This window comes from Coturnix japonica, chromosome 5 (genome assembly GCF_001577835.2).
Source record: "Coturnix japonica isolate 7356 chromosome 5, Coturnix japonica 2.1, whole genome shotgun sequence".
Taxonomy (NCBI): Eukaryota; Metazoa; Chordata; class Aves; order Galliformes; family Phasianidae; genus Coturnix; species Coturnix japonica.
This window is the reverse complement of record NC_029520.1, coordinates 3,616,676-3,636,364: the sequence shown is the minus strand read 5'-3', so window position 1 is coordinate 3,636,364 and position 19,689 is coordinate 3,616,676. Positions and strand designations below refer to the sequence as shown.

Below are 19,689 nucleotides of genomic sequence, written 5' to 3'. Positions count from 1 at the left end.
AAAAGCTGAAAGAACCTTCTGTGTGAAGCCCGTTGCTTTTGTAATGCTTTCAAAATGTTCTGGCTAATGTTAATTTACAGCAGCATTTGTTCTGATTAGTGGCTTTAATGTCACTAGTAATGAAGTAATCCCTTACTCAGTTGCACGTATCCGTGTTCTTTAGCTGGTTATAGGCACTATTTTCATTTTAAGAGCTGATGCATGACAAAGTAAGAGGATGTTTTTGGGTTCTGTATTTTTTACAAAGCAAAAAGACAAATGGCTCAAAATTTGTGACAGGTTTCTTTACTGTTCACAAAGAAAAATAGACTCTTACTGTCACCGCCTCTGATGTGGCACTCAGAGACAATAACAGCTTGGCATTAAAATGTGTTTCAACCTTTCTATGGGGATGTCAGTCAAATTTGTTGACTGTTCTTTGCACTGTACTTTACTTTCCCCAAGGTGTACCAGGGACGAGAGGGAGGCTGAACTCCTCCATCACCTGTGCTGTTCTCCAGGCTCAGGACACCAGGTGCCCTATTGCCAGCTCCGCCTGGAGCTGGCCTAGCACCACAGTGTGTAGGCACACAGCACACTGAGAGGCACCTCCAGCATTGCCCAGCTGGGGACAGGCTCCTCCTGTGTGCACGTAGGGCAGCGGCAGTAAAATCAACTCTGATGGTACCAAGTCAGCCCTGTAGGTGGTCCTATTTGTTGAGCCACTTAGTGTTACAGAGTGTGCGTGCTTGGGCTGTCTTTTATTTTTATGCTTTTCCTTTGTATGCAAATCAAACAGTAAACCAAGATGAGCCTCAAAAAGTTCTATTCTGAAAAATTTTCCTTTCACTATTTCTTTTCATTTGCTCTCCACAATCTTCCTTAGTTGTGCTCTGTTACACTTCACAGGGATAGCAGTAGAACGCATCAGTATTGATTCAACACTCAAAAATATGTCTTGCAGCAAGTTGATTTTTCCACTGCTTTGTCAAAAGCCTTCTTAACCCTCCAGCTCCCAGCAGCGATAGCATCAGCAACTGGATTTTTCACTTAGGGAAGACAACCTAGCAAAGCAAAGTCATGTTTTTGCTCTTTTAACCTTTTAAAAAAAATGAGAAAGGAGCATTTTCTTGTGATGCTGTTTGTGTCATCCCTATAGCTGGGGATCCAGATCATGTTAACAAAGAAAAAACAGAATAAAAATAAAGAAAATTGGGGAATGGGTGGGGGGGTGGGGGCTGGGAGGTTGGAAATTAGGATGCAGGACACTCTCTAGTACTTTGCTTCACTCTGCATTATGTGACAGGAATTGTCAGCAGGCTGATCAGGCTCACAGTGGAAAAGTACTGCCAGCTTCAAGCAACACAAGCAGCAATCCCAGCTCTGTGGGGTTCTGAGGGTTGTCACCTAGAGCTTACTCAGATGTTTAGGATTTGCTGTGCAACTCACAGTCACCTGTTTTTATGCATGTATGTGTGTAGGGAAAAGTGATGTTTGTCTCTTAAAGCAAATTGAACTCGGTTGAGTTCTTGTGGACATTGTCAAACATGCAACTTGGCACATATGACAACTTAATTAAAATTAGACAGCACCTTAGGACAGCCCATTTCCTTTCCTTAATTAGAGCAATTCAAGAAAGGCTGCAAAACCACGCATGCCAGTGTTGTACAGGTCTTGTTCAAATGCAAGGCATACCGCTTACAAGTATCTGTGCAGAAAGCAGTTGCTGGAATGAAGTAGGAAGCCCAACAAGGATATTTTATGATAATACATACTTTTTTTGCCTGCCTATCAAAACAATTTTTATGTCCCACCTAGAATGTCACATTGCACTGCAGACAGCATGCACACACCTGCGCATGAGTGGAGGAAGAATAAGGAGAAAAGGGGCCTCTGTGCAATTTTTACGTTACTGTTTTAAGCAGTCATGGGATAAAATAGCACACAATGTCCCTGACCCAAGCTGTCCTGAAGAAGGAACCAGTTTTGCACAGTGCTCTCAAGCTGAATAGTTACTGGAGGCTCAGGATTGCTGGCGTGACATAATGCGTACCAAGTCTTTAGGCAAAGCGTCTCCTACTGAAGTCTTTTACACATCCACACAGTTTCAAAATACTGATGCAATTAGACTTGAACGTGCCATGTTTAATGATGTTACCAGCATAATTAATATTTACTTTCTTAAGAAAGCATTTGAAGACTTAATTGTCCCGTGTCTAATGCAGGGATAGCATGTGATGAAAGATTTTCATTACAGTGTGTCCAAAGTAGGCTTCCTGTGATTTATGATTATTTGCCTTCAACCTGTAGGAGTGTGTCTGCCCCTCCTGTTGTTCAGAGAGTGCACCTGCACAGTGCAGTGAGATGTAGTGTCGGGACACTGTTCTGGCTTTTCCTCTGAAAGAGCTGATCTGGGTGTCTATCCTGTGTTAGGCCATAACCTCGAGGCATACAAATACTCAGCTAATCGTTCGCTGTATTCAGTGTTATTTCTGTATGGTTTAGACTCTTTCTGTGTCCTTTCAGAAGGTCTTTGAACCCCATAGAGTAAAGCTAGTAAGTCAGTCCCGTTGTTCATTGAAGTCAGGAACAGTCGCTATGTACTTGGCAAATATATCAGAACACTGTATTGACTGAGAGAGCATCTGATACCTTTATTCATTATTTTATTACTTTACTGTAGAGAAATTGTTCCGTTGAAATCAGATTTGTCTGTCACGGGGGAAAAAAAGTCATTTGCATTTCTTTCTGGGAAAGGGAGAATTAATGTCATCAGACACTTAGAAACTCTTCTACTCAGTGTCTTCAATTCAGTATAAGGCATTTTACACAGTAAGAAACAATTTCTAAAGACCTCAGAACAGAAGTGCCCCAAACATTTTACCTATTAATAACTGCCTTCTTATGCAGCTTCTCTCTGGAAAGGGAACTGGGTTCTCTAATTTAAATATTTGAAACTGCACGAAGTCTATTCGGGAACACTGTCCTTGGGCCGTTTGGTTTTGTTTGCGTGTTTGTTTGTCTTAATGTACTGAGAGCAGCGTGAGCCAGAATAAAGGCACAAAAATGCCCCATTTTGGCAGTGAGGTGAGTGTTTATAAGGAAAACAAACTCAGTGGGGCAGGTGAACAGGGTACGTGCACTGTGTACGTGCAGGTACCCAACCCATTAAGACGAGTAACACAGAAAGAGAAAACCAGCAAACGTACATAAAGAATATGTGAACTTTAGTTGCTCATAAGGCAGTATTTTGGGGACATAATACTGGAAAAGAGGAAAAAAACAACCTGGCTTTATCAATCCAAGTCCTGCAGCTGAAGAAAACTTACACTGACGTTGGGCAAATGTTTGGTAGCACGAGATTGCCAAAATTGTATATTGAATAAGTCAGCATTCATTGCTGTTCATGGGAAAGATGCCACTAAGAGTTGCGGCTTTTCAGCTGTTAAACAGAAAACTCCAGTTCGGGCCTAATTGTAATTTCCCCGTGCGTAGGAATGTGGTAGTTGCTCCCCAGCATGGCAGAGCACTGCATGTTTCATCACCAGTTCTTCCCAAGAGAACGGCAGACAAAGGCCAGATGAATAGCGGTGCTTTCACACACCCTGGCAAGGACCTGCCAAAGTCTTGGCTGAACTCTCCGGGACTGGCAGCAGCCATCAATCTCTCACTTACTCTCACATGAGCACTAAAACAGCACCGATCAGTGCTTTTTCACACACACATACATTTCCAGGCACTTTTGGACACTGGAATTTGTGCTCTTTTTATTCTCTTTCATTTTATTTTGTCTGTGTCCTGACAGGTGATTTGCTTAAATTATTCTCTGACTGAGACATGAGTATTGCTGCAGCTTTCCGCTGCTCGCTCCCCCCCACTAAGCTGCACGCCTCCTGCCTCGACGTCGAGGCTGCATCTCAGATGGCACACAGAGAGTGAAAATAGCGTGCGGAGCAGCAGTCCTGCCCCTGTCCTGCCTCTCACCTCTGTGCACAGCGTCACGCCAGTGTTTCACATTACGATGCATCAGTTTCCTCGCTCTCTAACAGAAAACTTGAACACGGTTGCTAAAAGCCTTTGTGTGTTCAATTTGTAGGAGAGCTGCTCCCTCTGCTGAGTTTTCTGTTGATCGCCACCGGCACCTGATGTCTTTCCTCACCATGCTGGGGCCCAGTCCTGACTGGAATGTGGGCCTGTCCGCTGAGGATCTCTGCACCAAGGACTGTGGCTGGGTTCAGAAAGTCGTGCAGGATTTAATCCCCTGGGATGCCGGCACAGACAGCGGTGTTACCTATGAGGTACTTGGACTATTTGTAATGGATTTCACCCAAGCTGATTTACTTAAATTTACCTAAAGTCAGTGAGGAATGAAAGCTATTTAATCCACAGTCACAGCATATGTGCCTTTATACTACTCTGCTCGTTTTGTTTTAAGCCATCTTTATGTCTCCTTTCTTCTGTCTGCAGTCACCCAACAAACCTACCGTTCCTCAAGAGAAGATCAGACCACTTACAAGCTTAGATCACCCTCAGAGTCCATTTTATGATCCTGAAGGAGGATCTATCAAGCTGGTAGCCAGAGTTGTTATTGAAAGAATTGCACGCAAGGTACACTGTATTTTGTACGTAGAATCCTTAAGCAAGCAAAAACCACACTTTATAAGGCAACATTTTTCCTTCTTCCTGCCAACAAATCTCTGCTCCCTAATCTACCTCCAACAAATATAATGGTAGAGAATGACTTTCTTGCATTTAAAACTGCTTCCTTGTCTTACTTCCAATAATTACTGCATCTGCTTAGTTGCAGATTATCAATATTATTATTAATAGAAAAGAAAGAAGTATGATCTAATGAGTAATTCAGCGTTTCCTCTCGCTACCGCTGTAGCTCCAGCAGTGCCTCTCATTGGGCTGTCTCAACCCGTCTGCACGTACACACTCCTATATCCAACCTCCACAATCATTTCTTCCTTTGCAGGGTGAACAGTGCAACATCGTACCTGATAACATAGATGATATTGTGGCAGATCTAGCACCAGAAGAAAAAGAAGAAGGTACTTTTTGAATTAGTTTGTGCTGGACAATATTTTGTTTTGTTTTCCCCTGTCGTTTTTATATATAGTAAGAAACCGACTTAGGAGCAGAAATAAGTTCCGCTTATTAGTCAGAAACTGTCTTAGATTTTCATCCTTTCTGGTATGTATGTGCTACTAGCCTCCACTTATACAGAAGAGGTACTGCATGTGTAGCTGGCAGATGGCAATAACAATAAAAGCAATAAAAGATAACCTTCAGGGGGCTCAACATAAAGTGGGTGTTGGGGTTTTTGTTTGTTTGCTTGTTTTTCAAATCAAATTTGTCATGTTTTTTGGAGTTGAAATTGAGCAGTTTAGAGTGCAGAAAGAAATAATGTTTTGTATTAGCATCTAAAGTAATGACTAGTCAAGTATAAAGAGAGGCGGATGGAAGAAAGCGTACCGTTAATGTTTTCTGCCTTTTCTTGTTTTTAGATGATACCCCTGAGACCTGCATATATTCCAACTGGTCTCCCTGGTCAGCCTGCAGCTCCTCTACCTGTGAGAAGGGCAAGAGGATGAGGCAGAGAATGCTTAAAGCTCAGCTGGACCTCAGCGTGCCCTGTCCTGATACACAAGATTTTCAGCCGTGCATGGGTCCGGGCTGCAGTGATGAAGGTAATCAAGCAGAAAGGGTAGAGGAGAAGAACACTGCGTAGGGACACTCTTATTTTTCTCTTAAAGTTCTTAGAAGATATTATTTGCTGTATGATCTGGGTATTAGCAAAAAGAAGAAGAACTGCAGCAGAATACAAATCCAAATGGTCTGTGGCAAATTTTGCAGTTCAGCTGAGCGGGTGCTGAGAAGCATAAAGGAGTAAAGTAAGCAACAGAGAAGACAGGATGTGAGAAGTATCATAAAAGTGCCACTGCACATAAATGGGCAGCTGCAGACTTATTGGAGGGTGGGCAGGTAATTGTGTAAATATTAGCAATTGAAATGGTCCTCTGTATTTTAGATGGTTCCACTTGCATGATGTCTGACTGGATTACATGGTCCCCCTGTAGTGTTTCCTGTGGAATGGGAACGCGATCTAGAGAGAGATATGTAAAACAATTCCCAGAAGATGGCTCTATGTGCAAAGTGCCTACTGAGGAAACTGAGAAATGTATTGTAAATGAGGAATGTTGTAAGTATTTCATTTTGCTTTGTAAAATCCAGTCGATAGAAGAGCTGCCTGAAACAGTTTTTCTTATGAGCTCTACTACCAAAGGACCTTCTCTCTCCATTTTGTGTAGCCCCTAGCAGCTGCCTTGTCACCGAATGGGGAGAGTGGGATGAATGCAGCGCTAGTTGTGGCACAGGAATGAAAAGAAGACACAGAATGATCAAGATGACTCCTGCTGACGGATCTATGTGCAAGGCAGAAACTACAGAGGCAGAGAAATGCATGATGCCCGAGTGCCGTAAGTGTCTGTGAATTCATCTCCTCTGCTACAAAGAGAGATATCATTTCTGACATGCTGCTCCATCACACCACAGAACATAGCCCAAGCACAAACAGCATTGATTTTTCTGGTTCTCCTCAAGATTGGTTCCCTTACAGAATGTGTATTATGTACCTCTTTAACTAACAGAACCTGAGTAAAGGTAAAACATTTTCAGTGGTATGCGATTACTGTATTATCCATACAGCAGTGTGCCTACTCACAAGCCATACATACATTATCAACTCTAATGTTATGGGATATGAGGTGTATTTAATCATAAGGCAAGAATAATACCATGCCCTTTTCTTTTAGCCTGTGAGCAGTCCAGGAATTGATGTTCACCTTTTGTTCAACCAGTCATCCTCATCCTTATCCTGTCTCTGAGTGCTCTGTTAGGGTTTGGTTGGTTTGGTTTTTTTTAGGAAATGCTAAGATTTTCAACAACAACAAAATGAAATTAAGATAAATGTCTAAATATCCCATCTCACATGAGATCAGCATGACTTCCAGTTCTGGGTACAAAAACAATGCATGTTTTTTACAGGAATCATTATTGAAACATACTGTTTGCTGTTTATCCTTTGATAGTATTGAAACTGTACAGAGATGAATAAGATATAGAAAAGCATAGTAAAGAAAAGCGATTAAAACAGGCGAGCCTTTTAATTTTTTCTCCTTGAACTTCTGTAAAAAGCATCATTCTGCTTGTGACTCGTTTTGTCCGAAGTGACAACAAAGTATAGGTGGTGGAAGGCAGATAAAAGTATGTTTTCCACCTGTGTTATTTTCAGAATGCATAGCTTCGTACATTACCCACAACAAGTGCTCATTACCTTTTTTAATCCGTATCAGATACTATTCCCTGCCTTCTATCCCCGTGGTCTGAATGGAGCGACTGCAGCGTAACATGTGGGAAGGGAATGCGAACCCGGCAAAGGATGCTGAAATCTGCAGCTGAGCTTGGAGACTGCAATGAGGAACTGGAGCAAGCAGAGAAATGCATGTTACCTGAATGCCGTAAGTGTGGAAACCTTTGGGGAAAGGAAAACCAATTTTATGTATGGGAGTCTTGGGTCACAAGTCTATTGTTATTTGTTAGCATCTTTTTTCATTTTTCTTTAATATTATAACTTACTTAATATTCTTTAAATTGAAGCTTAGGGAGTACAAGGTGGATGGAGTGGACAGTGAGGCTGATTGAGAACTGGCTGATTGGCAGAGCTCTGAGAGTTGTGATCAGTGGCACAGCCTACTTGTAGTTGTAGTGGTGTTCCCCAGGGGTTGCTGCTGGGTCAGGTCTTGTTCAACATCTTCATCGCTTATGTGGATTACGGGATAGAGTCCTGACTCAGCAAGTTTACTGGTGATACAAAGCTGGGAGGAGTGGCTGACACTTCAGAAGGCTGTGCTGCTGCGCAATGAGGCCCGGGTGGACTGAAGAGTTGAGCAGAGAGGGACCTGTTGAGGTTTAAAAAGAGCATGTGTAGAATCCTTCACTTGGGTAGGAATAACCACATGCATCAGCACAGGTTAGGGGCTGACCTGCTGGAGTCGAGCTCTGCAGAGAAGAACTTAGACAACCTAGTGTACAACAGGTTGTCCATTAGCTACCAGCATGCCCTTTTGGCCAAAAAATTAAACGGTATCCTTAGGTGTATCGAAAAGAGCGTGGCCAGCAGGTGAGGGAGGTGATCGCTCTCCTCTACCCTGCCTTGGTAAGGCCACATCTGGAATACTCTGTCTAGCTGTGGGAATGCACTCTGTAACCTACAGTGCTGTATAGACTGCTTTTGGATTCTACAGAGGGTGGGTCAGGAGTTGATAAGAGCAGTCGTTACCTCCTTGAACTCTGTAAGCAAATAGTTTTGCATTTTTCTGCTCTGATTCTTGCTTTCCCATCTGTAATACTCCTAAGTCAACCCACAGGGGCACTTTATTTCTTATTGTGTACTCTTGGTTATTAAGAGCTATATAATGTCTATGTCCTCATGTTGCCTTACTTAGTCCTATGGTGATGAGCAATATTGCTTTAGGTATATAATTATTCCATATTGAACATAATACCATAACTTCAGGCAACAGTTTGCGCACTTCCCGATAGCAAACAAGTCAGAATTAATTGTAAGTCAGACCTAGTTTTTTTACTCAAATGCAGAATGTGAGGCAGGAAGGGAATAAAAATTCAGTATCACTCACAAGATTCTTTTGCTTCACAAAATGAACAAGAGAAAGGCTCCATCTTTGATATAGCTCTCACCTGTACCACACCCTTCTTAATAATCTGCATCCCTTTGCAATCTGGAAATGTCATGTAGGCCAGCACACGGCATGGAAACAGCAGCAATGGTCTTAGACCCTTCTCAACGAAAACCTCTCCCTTCATGGGTGGTGTAGACTTCTGATTCTTTGCTGTCTTTGTGAAGAGTGATAGCCTGAGGCATAGCTAAATGAACAGGATCCGATTGCTTTTCATGCCCTGTTGCCAGCTGGTTTCTAAGGCTTTATACCTAACTAGATTATTTTTCTCAAAAAATATTGGCTAGAAAAGGCTTTTCTACTGCAATTTGTTAATTCAGCTCTTATTAAATAACATGAAATATCATTTAGGTTATCACTTACTAGGGCTGTGAGCTTTAGGGAGTACTGAAAAGATGAAAACTTATAAGACGTAGACTTAATGGTTCTGGCATCATTTGCTGCTATTGAAAAAAATAATACGGAAGTTACTTTCTTTCCTTTTGGCTTTAAAAAAAAGCTCCTCCAATGTTTTTCTTGTTTTGTTGTGTTTTTCTTCTGTTTTATGTAGAATAGACCACTTAAAGCTTTACATATGCCAGTTAAAGAAAGGGTTAGGTTTCAGGTGTCACACAGTTTGTAAGTATTACTTGATTTCAAACAGCTTTTAATATTAATGTGTAGGATGAAAAATTGAAGAAGGCACAGGAAAATGATTTATGTTTGTTGTCAGGTAAGTGATCTGCCAGCCCCGCTCTTGAAAAAGAAACCGGGGAAAAGAGTCACGTAATATTTCTGTTAGAAATGAATTCAGACCATCTTAATGTTCAGCCTCAGAAAATCTTGCAGAAGAGTGGAGGTTTAATTCTAATTTGTGTATTTAGGTTGCAGATACTCACCAGGAGTGTTTATTTCTTTTTGAACTTATGCTTAGGTTGCCAGACAACACAGATTCCACGTAACATTTCTTATTCTTTGCAGCCATTGACTGTGAGCTGACTGAGTGGTCCCAGTGGTCCGAATGCAATACTTCGTGTGGAAAGGGCCACATGATCAGAACAAGAATGATAAAAATAGAACCACAATTTGGAGGAACGGCATGCCCAGAAACTGTTCAACGTACAAAATGTCGAGTAAGGAAATGCCTGAGAGGCCCAGGAATGGAAAAAAGGCGCTGGAAAGAAGCCCGGGAGAAACGAAGAAGCGAACAAGCTAAAAAAAACATCGATAATGAGCAATATCCAGGTGAGTGCGAAAGCACTGGCGAATACGCTCACATCGGACCTTCTGTATGACAATGAAGGATTTGTGAGCAGCTCCTCCTCTTATTGCTCTGGTAACTTTTGTCAGTGTTACAAGCGTTACAGTGTTCAGGGTAAGTTTTACCAACAAAATAAAGTACAGCCGTTTCAGTGTTCGGTTGTGATCAGAAAAGTTCAACGTGTGTTTAGGGTATAATGGAGAAAGGCTCGCTTCTACCCACGTGTGATCTCTGTAATTATCAAGTTAACTCAGTAATTTGATTCAGTCAACCTATTCTGAGAGGCCTGCTCCTTTTGGAATGAGGGGTAGTACTCAAGCACGGATGCCTCTAATCAACAAAATGCAGTATCTCGTATAGCTTACGTTACCAGCATATGAATCACGGCTAAATTGTGGTTTATACCTGTCTGACATTTAACAATTTTTATGTTGCATAATGGAGACAGGAATTTCCTTTTTTAATCCATTTCTTGATGTCTTTCAAATGCATCTTCTGTATATTTATTTGTGTTCCTTTATTACATACTGCCTAAATTAGGCAGCGTGCAATCTCAAATTCCGAAGATGCAAGTGTGCAGATCATGCATAGTAGCACACGTTAGACTTAGTCAAATGACATCTTTATTTTTCCCACAGTTTGTAGGCTGAAACCATGGACCGCTTGGACAGAATGCTCTGCACTCTGTGGAGGTGGAATTCAAGAGCGCTACATGATGGTAAAGAAGAGATCCAAAAGCACTCAGTTTACAAGCTGCAAAGACAAAAAGGAGCTAAGAGCATGTAACGTTCATCCTTGTTAGGAAAAGACAAGGCTTCCAAGCGATGCCCTCTGAGCTAAAAGGAAAGTCAACCTTGGTTTGGTTTTTAAAACAAAAGAAAAAAAAAATATATGAAGTGTATATTAGTTTTCATTTTTGCAGTGTGGTTTGCTTTTTAGTCTTGCTGGTGCAAGAAATCTATTTTATAAATATTTCCTCACAGATTACTGCTGAGAGTAAATCTTGGATGCTCCAGCTAGCCCTTAATGCATAAAAGTAGTAGGTCATTGTGAGTCATTTAACTGAAATGCAGACATATCTGTGGACATGGAATAGCCATATAGAAATACTACTTGTAAAGACATGGGATGCATGCGTATTAACATAAATTGAAGTGACATTTTTCATACGTGGGAGGATTTCTCTCTTGATTTGATTTTAAGAATCCAAAGCAGTGCCTACGTGATCATACAACTATGCCAAGGAAAAAATTCAGTAATGCTGGTTCAACAATACTAAAGGTGCATGTTTAACTTTTTACAGCACTGGGTTAAGTGATAGTTGAGATAATTACCCTACATACTTTTGTTCGCGTGGATGCTGCACTCAGTGCAAAATCAGCTTTGTTTCTTAAATAACAACTTAAGTAATCTGTTGTGCAGCTCAGTAGCGATGTCAGCCCATATAACACGGTCACAACGCACAAAGAACACGTGGCTGTCATAACACCTATCCACCATCTCTCAAAATGGGTACAGAACTAAGAGAAATTGGTCCAAACACTGCGAGTCACAACAGCCGTGTGATGAGAAGACCTACCCCTGAGGGACACTGCAGGACTAGATGCAGTTTCAGAAGGATGTTGGTCGCAGGCTAAGAGAGAAAGAGTTGTATGATACAACGCTAGAGAATAGGTGACCTAGGTTCTTCCTCATCCCTTGTAGCAAACAAAAGGAAAGGGAACTGTTGAAATGAAACGATTGCACAAGAAAAAATAAAATAAAAAACTAAAAATTACAGATAAATACAAGAATAAATTTCCAGCAGCATCGTTTATGTCTTTTCACTTGGAGTTTAGTAGGATCTGAAAGTGACTATAATTCTGAGAATTATCCACTTTGATATGCACTAGTCGGGATATACATCTTTCCTGGCCCCTTAAGCAAGCAACAAACTGTCTGAAATCGGCTCCCAACCACTCTCGTTGCTTTTTTTATTTTACATTTTCTCCTGAAGCATTTAGCTGTTTTCCCTGCACTTAATGAAGTGTGGGACTTTGAGATTCACTTGTATTGGAATAGAATACTGCCCCATAAGTGTATCAATTTAATGTTAAATATAAGGGTTGAAGGTGACATTTTTTGTCCAGGAAAGGCAGTGTACGCCTATGTCTCTACATAAATAATAACAATGCACTGAATATAAAAGACTGTTGATGCTAACATTAAGAAAACAAAACTGGAGAGAAATGAATGGAGAAGCATTTTTGTTATAGTCTCTTTAAACCAGCCTTAAAAATGTTACTTTTTTAATGCTCTGTCACTATCGTGAGAGCCCAACACCCAAGGTTTTAAGCGTCCGCACTCAATGTGAGCCACAGCCCGCTGAGGCTGTTTGACTTCACCTCCACTGCTCTGGGGATCTCGTTACCTCCCTGTATCTGGATGGGCAGGTTGCATTACACCATTGGGCTTCTCATCAGCAGATCACCAGTGGACTCTGCAAGGACCACTCAGGACTTCCACAGCATACCTTGAGGTATTTTATTGCATTTCTTAGAGCTGAAATTAGTGCTTAGCCTCTTCTGATGCTGCTAAATGAAATGGGTGTAAGCTCTTAGGGAACCAAACCAGGAGAAAAACAAACAGCAAAAAACACAGTTTCATGCTAAAACCAAACACTTCATATTTTGCACAGCTTGGCTCATTTAATAATAGATATTAATCTAGTTTGCCTCCTTGTGCCTATTGAAAAAATCTGTACCGATAGCACTATCATTACACTGTAGCAAGAAGAGTGTCCCTAAGTAATGTATTTATGATCTTACCTTTCACGTTACCCTTTTTACAACCACAAAATAAAATCCCGTGCAATGATAAAGACTGTGAAGCAGCGACCAGTTGAGCACATTGCGGGTGGAAAAGCAGACAGTTGCAGAGAAGGGCTACAGCAAAGAATGCCAGGCATGGTTACAGACCAGAGCTGTTTAGTACCTCTGTGAGCTACTCCTGCTGAGTGTGACAGAGGCCAGCCAGCTGAGGTGGGTCAGTAACAAAGAGAACCTTTGGCTGTATATTGTGTGACAGAGTGGTGTTGTGTGTTCGGACATCTGAGAGCCAGGGGTGAGGGAGCAGAAGTGGTGCATCTCTTGAATGGTAAAATGTAACGATATGATTTTAGAGAGTGCATTTTTTCTCATCGATCCTTACCAGCTGTTCATTCTAATCCTGCAGAGCCATGCCAGCTTCTGCAAATAATCAATTAAAATTAACGTTGTCTTTATTTTCATCACTTTTCTGGTTCATCGAGCTGTTTTATCTTTTAATCATTCCCTTGGGCAAAGGCTGCACAGTCCAGATGTACCTTTAGGCATGTAGGAAATGTGTAGCATTTTAATGGACGTGCTTACAAAAACGCCCACACAAAACCAATGAGTCTGGCTTTCCTTTCACTGCGGTTCTGACCAATCTGATGCTCCACAGACATAACTGTCTTTTAGCGAGGAGGCTCTTCGGTGTGATTCCCAATCATTTCTCTTAGGCTTTTTAAAGTTATGAATGTTGGATATTTTCCCACCTTGTTAATCCATGCAATGACAACGTAGGTTGCACTCGGGCAGATATGTGCGATCATTTCTGCTTAGGTTCAGATTTTCGCACTGTTTTTCTGTTGGAACACTTGAGGAGTCACTTGTCTTACTTCTAACTTGATACGAAAAGAAATATTTAAGCTTGTTACATTTTGTAAAAAAAATAAAATAAAATGAAAAATTAAAAAGAGCAAACGAAAACAAATGAACAAAAAAAATGAGGTTGATTTTCTATTCAGAACAGTAAAACAAGCTCTGATAAATGATATGTAGAAGTATTGCATTGTTACTGTAAACTTTCTAGTCGTGTAACAGCCACTGGTTCTCAGTCAATAGAGATGAGAACTTTCTCTCTCGCCTCACGAATAATATTGCTGAACTGAAAGCACAGACATCGCTCCACTTTTGTAGACCTCAACTATCAGATTTTAGCATTGTGTGTTTGTTGTTTTTTTCTAACATACGAACCGTAGAAGCTTTACACGTATTACAAAAGAAAAGTTAGGGGCATAACAAGTGTACAGTAGGGCTCTGTGTGTGCAACGTACCATTTAAAACAATATTTTGTTTGATTGCATTCTTAGATTTCCTTCACTGTTTTTGTTTGCAGTGGAATTACAAAAAGGCTACCATGAATATTTCTTACCAAAGTCTTGTGTAGATGTTTTGTAGTTGTCTGGCTAACACGTTATTATTTTGGAATAAAGACATCTTTACTATGAAATGTGCAATTGCATGTGATTCTATTTCACCAGCATAATGATGTACACCCAAAAACCCAACCATACACTAAACAAGCCATGCTTTTCTTTACATTTCAGTCCTGTTCAAGTCAATGGGATACTTAGAATGAGCTGAATTTTATTACATCTGCGAACTATGACCACTTGGAAGTTACTTGTATAGTGTTTTTATTGGCAGTTTTCAGCTAGTTAAGAAATCACAGGGTAGCTTAGCATCATTACTCAAATTATTATTCTGATGCTGGTTTTGTTTTGTAAAGAGAAATTATTTAAAAGAGCACATGATGCACAAACAGGGAAATGGATAACAGAGCCAGAACTCACCTTCTGCAGTCCTGCTTCTGCTTGTTGGTAAACAGTAGAGCTCCAGCAAAGAAAAAAAAAAATAAGAAAAGTCTGGTCTAGCAGGACTGCTGGGCACTGTCGTGTTACATACAACCGATGGACTGACTATTCTGAAGGACAATTGTCAGTAGCCAAGTGAGCTAACCTACTCTTTCTCCAGTGACAGTGTGAAGGAAAGTGTATTTAGGGAGCAGTTGTTTCATGTTATATGTACCGAATGGGAAGATATCTGGAGCAGTTATTATGCTATTACAGCCCATAAATCTCCATCAGAAGAGCTCTTATTCAAAAGGGCTCACACGCCATCATACAGGTAGTTAAATGCTGCACGTGCAAGTGACCTCCTTGGATGTGCCTGCCAGTCCTCAATAAACACGGATGGATTCTCTCTCTTACATTAGAGCTAATCTGCCATGCTCAGGGGCTTTGATACTGCGTTTCTGAGGCAGGAAAATAAAACTAACTAAACCCTGATATAATGCAGGGCTCTTTCCTAAAATCTGAAGCCTAACATTAAATTAACAGCTATAATTAATTTATGTTATTGCTGATATATCTATGACTGTCACACGTTGTCATATGACAGTGCTCCTACCTGTCAAACTTTCACACACGTGTGAGTGGTATACACCATGTGCATACAAACCAATATTTAAGGTATCCTGCTCCATATACACAGCAGCATAACAACTAATGGAAGGAAAACCCTTCCCAGGAAACCGGAACATGCTCAGAACTTTTGCAGGCAATTTTCATAATTTGCTCTTTGGGGTCACGTGAGGTCAAATTGGGGTCACACAGGGTCAAATTAGGCCTCTTGGGGTCATATGAGGTCAAACTCCAGAATTTTTGGCTGCCTGGGGTCGCGTGAGGTCACCCAATTAGCCCTTTGGTGTCACACGAGGTCAAATTTGGCCTGTTGGTGTTACTAGATGTCTTGAAGTGAGTAAGGGATGGCCAGGGTGCCTGAGGGCGGTGGCTGCACTGGTACTCAATATTCAAGAAGCCCAAAAATCTACCCTGGGCCAAAGGATACCATTTTTAATATGTCATACAGTGTTTACTGTATTGATGACAAAAAGGGGACATTGACTCTCACCACAATGATCCCCAGAATACCAGGCCAACCCAGTAGAGCAGGGTGATGTAGAAATAATTGTAACAAATACTGTCTACCCAGTATCTTTCCTTAGCGGAACTCACAGGGAGCCATTATTACATGACTGCTTTGAAACAACTGTAGCTGTGCATTCCAGCCTGCCAGTCGGACCTGAAGGACAAATCCTTAGAAGATGGAGAAGACACCTTGTTTACCGACAGCTGCACTTCTGTGAGACAAGGAGGTTGTAAGGCAGGATAAGCAGTAGCTACTGCTGACCGGGTAACCGGAGCACAACCGTCAGCTGTGGGCGCTTCCCCTCAAAAGGCTGAAATAACTGCCTTGACGAAAGCCTTAATTATATGGGCAGATGCTAAATATGTATTTGGGGTACCACACGCTCATAGTACCATCTGAAAAGAATAAAGATTTCTCACACGCAAGAAAAACATCATGGTATAAATCTACCAATGGTTATTATATGTTGTAAAGGACATCAGAAAAGTAACACTGTACAGGAAACAGAAAATAAGACGATAGATCCAGAGGCAGAACAGGCAGTTGATGAAGGCTCCAATTCCAGACAGTTAACTTAAAGTCTCTGAATCCAAGTCAAAACCTGGAAAGTATTCTAAGGAGAACAGGAGTCCAATTAATGTTTTAGAAGGGAAGAGAGAGAGCTGACAGAGGGGCACTTGCCCAGGTGGACACAGGGCCGTGTTATGCCAGGGCTGTGTGCACTTCTCTTTATTAAACATACCTGCTTTATATCCTAACAGGCTATAGAGTTTGATTCCACAAGACATGAGAATGAGGACAATCAAAGGAAACAGCGAGTAAAGACCACATATTTGGTGATCTGCAACGAAATTGTATTCCTTCTTTTTTTTTTTTTTTTTTTTTTGATGCCGTTGTTATAGTTAAACTCTGAAAATGGTTTTTTCCCTGGAGAAGTAACTCTCTGGTGGAGGCTGATAAAACCGTAGAACATGATTCAGTCTATTTCATAAATTTCCAAACTTTGTTTTTGTTATTAACCTTCATTTTGAAAAATGATACGTAGTCCATTTCACCTGATTCCACTTGGCCTTTTTGTTATGTGTATGTATACAGTGCATCTCAATTTCCCTTTAAGAGTAAATAAATTATGACAGAATAAAAATGTCTTGAGTGAAGCACTTTGTCATGTATCTATGCAGAACTGGGGAAAGTTCCATTGATTTCTTTTTTCACATTCTTGTCCTTTTTTATGCAGTGGGTTTGGGTTTTTTTGGTGTTTTTTTTTCTCTTTTTTTTTCTTGTTCTCTTTTTTCTTCTTTTTTCTGTTGTCTTTTTTTTTCTATTTTTCTTTTTTTCTCTTTTTTTTCCTTTTTTTTTTTTTTTTCTTTTTTCCTTTCCTGTGGTTGTATGCTGGTAACAAAGTTCACAAAGGACTGGATTTTGTGAATGCAATATTTTTCTAGGGACTAACTAAGCTGATCTTGAGAAACATCCACAACCTGTGTTTTCAGAAGAGTAAAAATGTCAAAATCTCTCCTGCACCACAAGAGAGTATTTGTTCAACAGTTCTTTTAAATTTGTGCAGTACTAAGTAAGCAGTAAAATAGATGACTGTCACCAAACCAAAATGCTACATAAAATAGAAAGCTTAAAACATCCACCAAAATAAATAAATAAATAAATAAATAAATAAAGCATGGAACCAAAGCAGCTGATCTTTGCAGTGCCTCTATGAACACTGAACTTTGCTAAAAAAAGGAAAGAAGATGAAGAGGAGAATGGTGTTTTAAGATGCAGAAGAGAGTAGACTGTGTAAATGATAATAGGTGTGTGTTTTAAGTGCCAGGCAGTTGAGATGAAGGTGTGCTTTTGTCAGTATTATTGCCGTTGGGTTTTGATTGTTCCGGCAATTTGAAGAAGCTGTTTTGGAAGGGATGCTCAAATTTCATCATCATTTGAGTGATCTAATAGAGGTTGTCTAGCCACAGCTCAGAGGAAAAAAAATGTGTTTTGCTCATCTGTGTGAAAATAACCTTTCTTCCTTGAAATCCTATGTATGTACTCTGTAGACTACATAGAGTACTGTGAAGAAACTGCCAAAAGTGGCTTTTTTAACTTCTATTTTTATGGATGTAAATCGGAAAGTTTGTGTGCCGATGCCTTTCTTTGTTTGAAAAGGAGCTCTTTTCCCTCTGCTTTTAATCCATTTGTGTGAAATTTTTCAGTAAGAATTTCAGAAGGTATTCCATGAATCTGTAACTGAGTGTGAAGTTAATACAGACTCCTCCTAATGAAAAGTATAATGGTGCTTCACTCGTGAGGGTGGGAATTAAATTAGCGAACAGAAGGAAATGAGGGTGGGACACAGAGAGGTGTTCTGAATAAACAGATATGCAATGATTCAAAGGGTGGAAAAGGAAATGTTGTGGCCCAAGACAGAAAATAATTGCCAAATAAAATGCGCAACAGACTACAACACACTATAAATTAGTAATTATGTTATTTTGTAGTGTCACACATTCTGGTTGGGCTTTGATTATTTCAAATGTTAAGTTTTTGGATAAACAACTTAATTTGTACAAAGAGGTACAAGAGGCGTCACAAGCAGTGACGTGATCATCAGAGGTAGCGACGCATCACTTGTACAACAGATACTTTTCCAAAGCTGAAAGAAAAGTTTGATAAAAGCGCTCCTGATCAAAACCACACGTTACCGTTTTGTAATTTGGTTGATGTTGCTATTCCACATCAGAGCACCGTGTGGGATAACGGGAGTTAGTGGGTGTTTTGTTTCGTTTTTTCTTTTCTGCGGACCGCCCTAATTGGGCACGGGGGGAGGGGTCACCGGGGGGGGAGGTCGGGACGGGGACGCGGTCAGAACTTTCCTCCTCCGACGTCCCACCGGTGAGATTGGGACTCGGTTTTGACCTTGTTGAAACTCTCATTGTTTAGTGTTATTAGGTCTATTATTAGGTCTATTAATCTGCCGTTCGTTGTCAGACCTTTTTTGCAATTTCCCTTCCCTTCTCCCGGAGCGCACGTGTCCGGGCCGTGCCGCACCGTGCAGTTCGAGAAGGGAGGTGCTTTTGTTCCTCGTCTCCGTGCGTTTGTTCCCGCTGTCACCGAGAGAGAGCTTCGTGACACCTCGTCAGGGCTCCGCTCTTAACTTAGGAACGGCTTACAGTGTGTATGCAGACATACATTGTGGTTGTTTTTTTAAAAAAAAAGAAACAAGAAAAAAGAAAAAATTTAAAAATTGGGTCAGCTGGAAGCCGTGATTGATCACCTGGTGGGAAGGCAGGGCCAACCCAGGGGAGCTCAGGTGTACGCAATAGCGATGAGTGACTGGTAGGGGTGTTGCCAGGATCCACCTCCTCCCAGATCTCATTTAAGGGTCGGCAGCGAAGGTGAGAGGTACCTTACTGGAGATTGTGGCCCAGTAGAGGTTTTCTGAAGGTAAGCGGCTTTTTTTCTTGGTTTCTGCATCTGTGGCAGCTCCCGCGTTTGGGCTCGTTCCGGTTTGCCGCAGCCCGGGACTTCGTTGTGCCGCTCTTACTGCTGTGCTTTGTATCATGTTGTAGCATTACACACACAGAGCCCATAAAAGGCTAGTCCCTCTCCTGTTTATAATCTCCCTGCAAGTGCTAGAAGCCTGCAATAAGGCCTTTTTTCCTCTGAGACAAATAAACTTGGTTCTCTCAACATTTTTTGATACGAGAGGCGGTACCAAGTGTTGCAATAGGTTTTCTTTTTAAGAATGTGTTTGACCCGTTCTTGTGTGCTTTTGCTAGGCTAGGCAGGTTTATGGGATTTCGTTTATGGAGAAACTTATTGAGAAGTGTCCTAGGAATACTGGTAATTACAGACCAAACCTGTGATTAACCACCTGAGGCAAGCATAGGGTCAGCCCTGTGGGAACACAGGTGGAGGCAATTCAGCTCGTCTCCACCTC

The 19,689-nt window shown here is 41.1% G+C and overlaps 1 protein-coding gene across 1 annotated transcript in view; it reads left to right on the top strand.

The window, feature by feature from the left end:
* SPON1 (spondin 1) overlaps positions 1-14,274 on the top strand; it is a 163,565-nt gene extending 149,291 nt beyond the window's left edge. The window contains 9 exon segments of the mRNA XM_015863517.2: positions 4,076-4,277; positions 4,447-4,587; positions 4,958-5,033; positions 5,490-5,672; positions 6,014-6,184; positions 6,294-6,461; positions 7,338-7,502; positions 9,702-9,965; positions 10,620-14,274. Of these exon segments, the coding sequence (XP_015719003.2) occupies positions 4,076-4,277; positions 4,447-4,587; positions 4,958-5,033; positions 5,490-5,672; positions 6,014-6,184; positions 6,294-6,461; positions 7,338-7,502; positions 9,702-9,965; positions 10,620-10,783 (1,534 nt within the window). The 3' untranslated portion in view covers positions 10,784-14,274.
* The last annotated feature ends 5,415 nt before the right edge of the window (positions 14,275-19,689 follow it).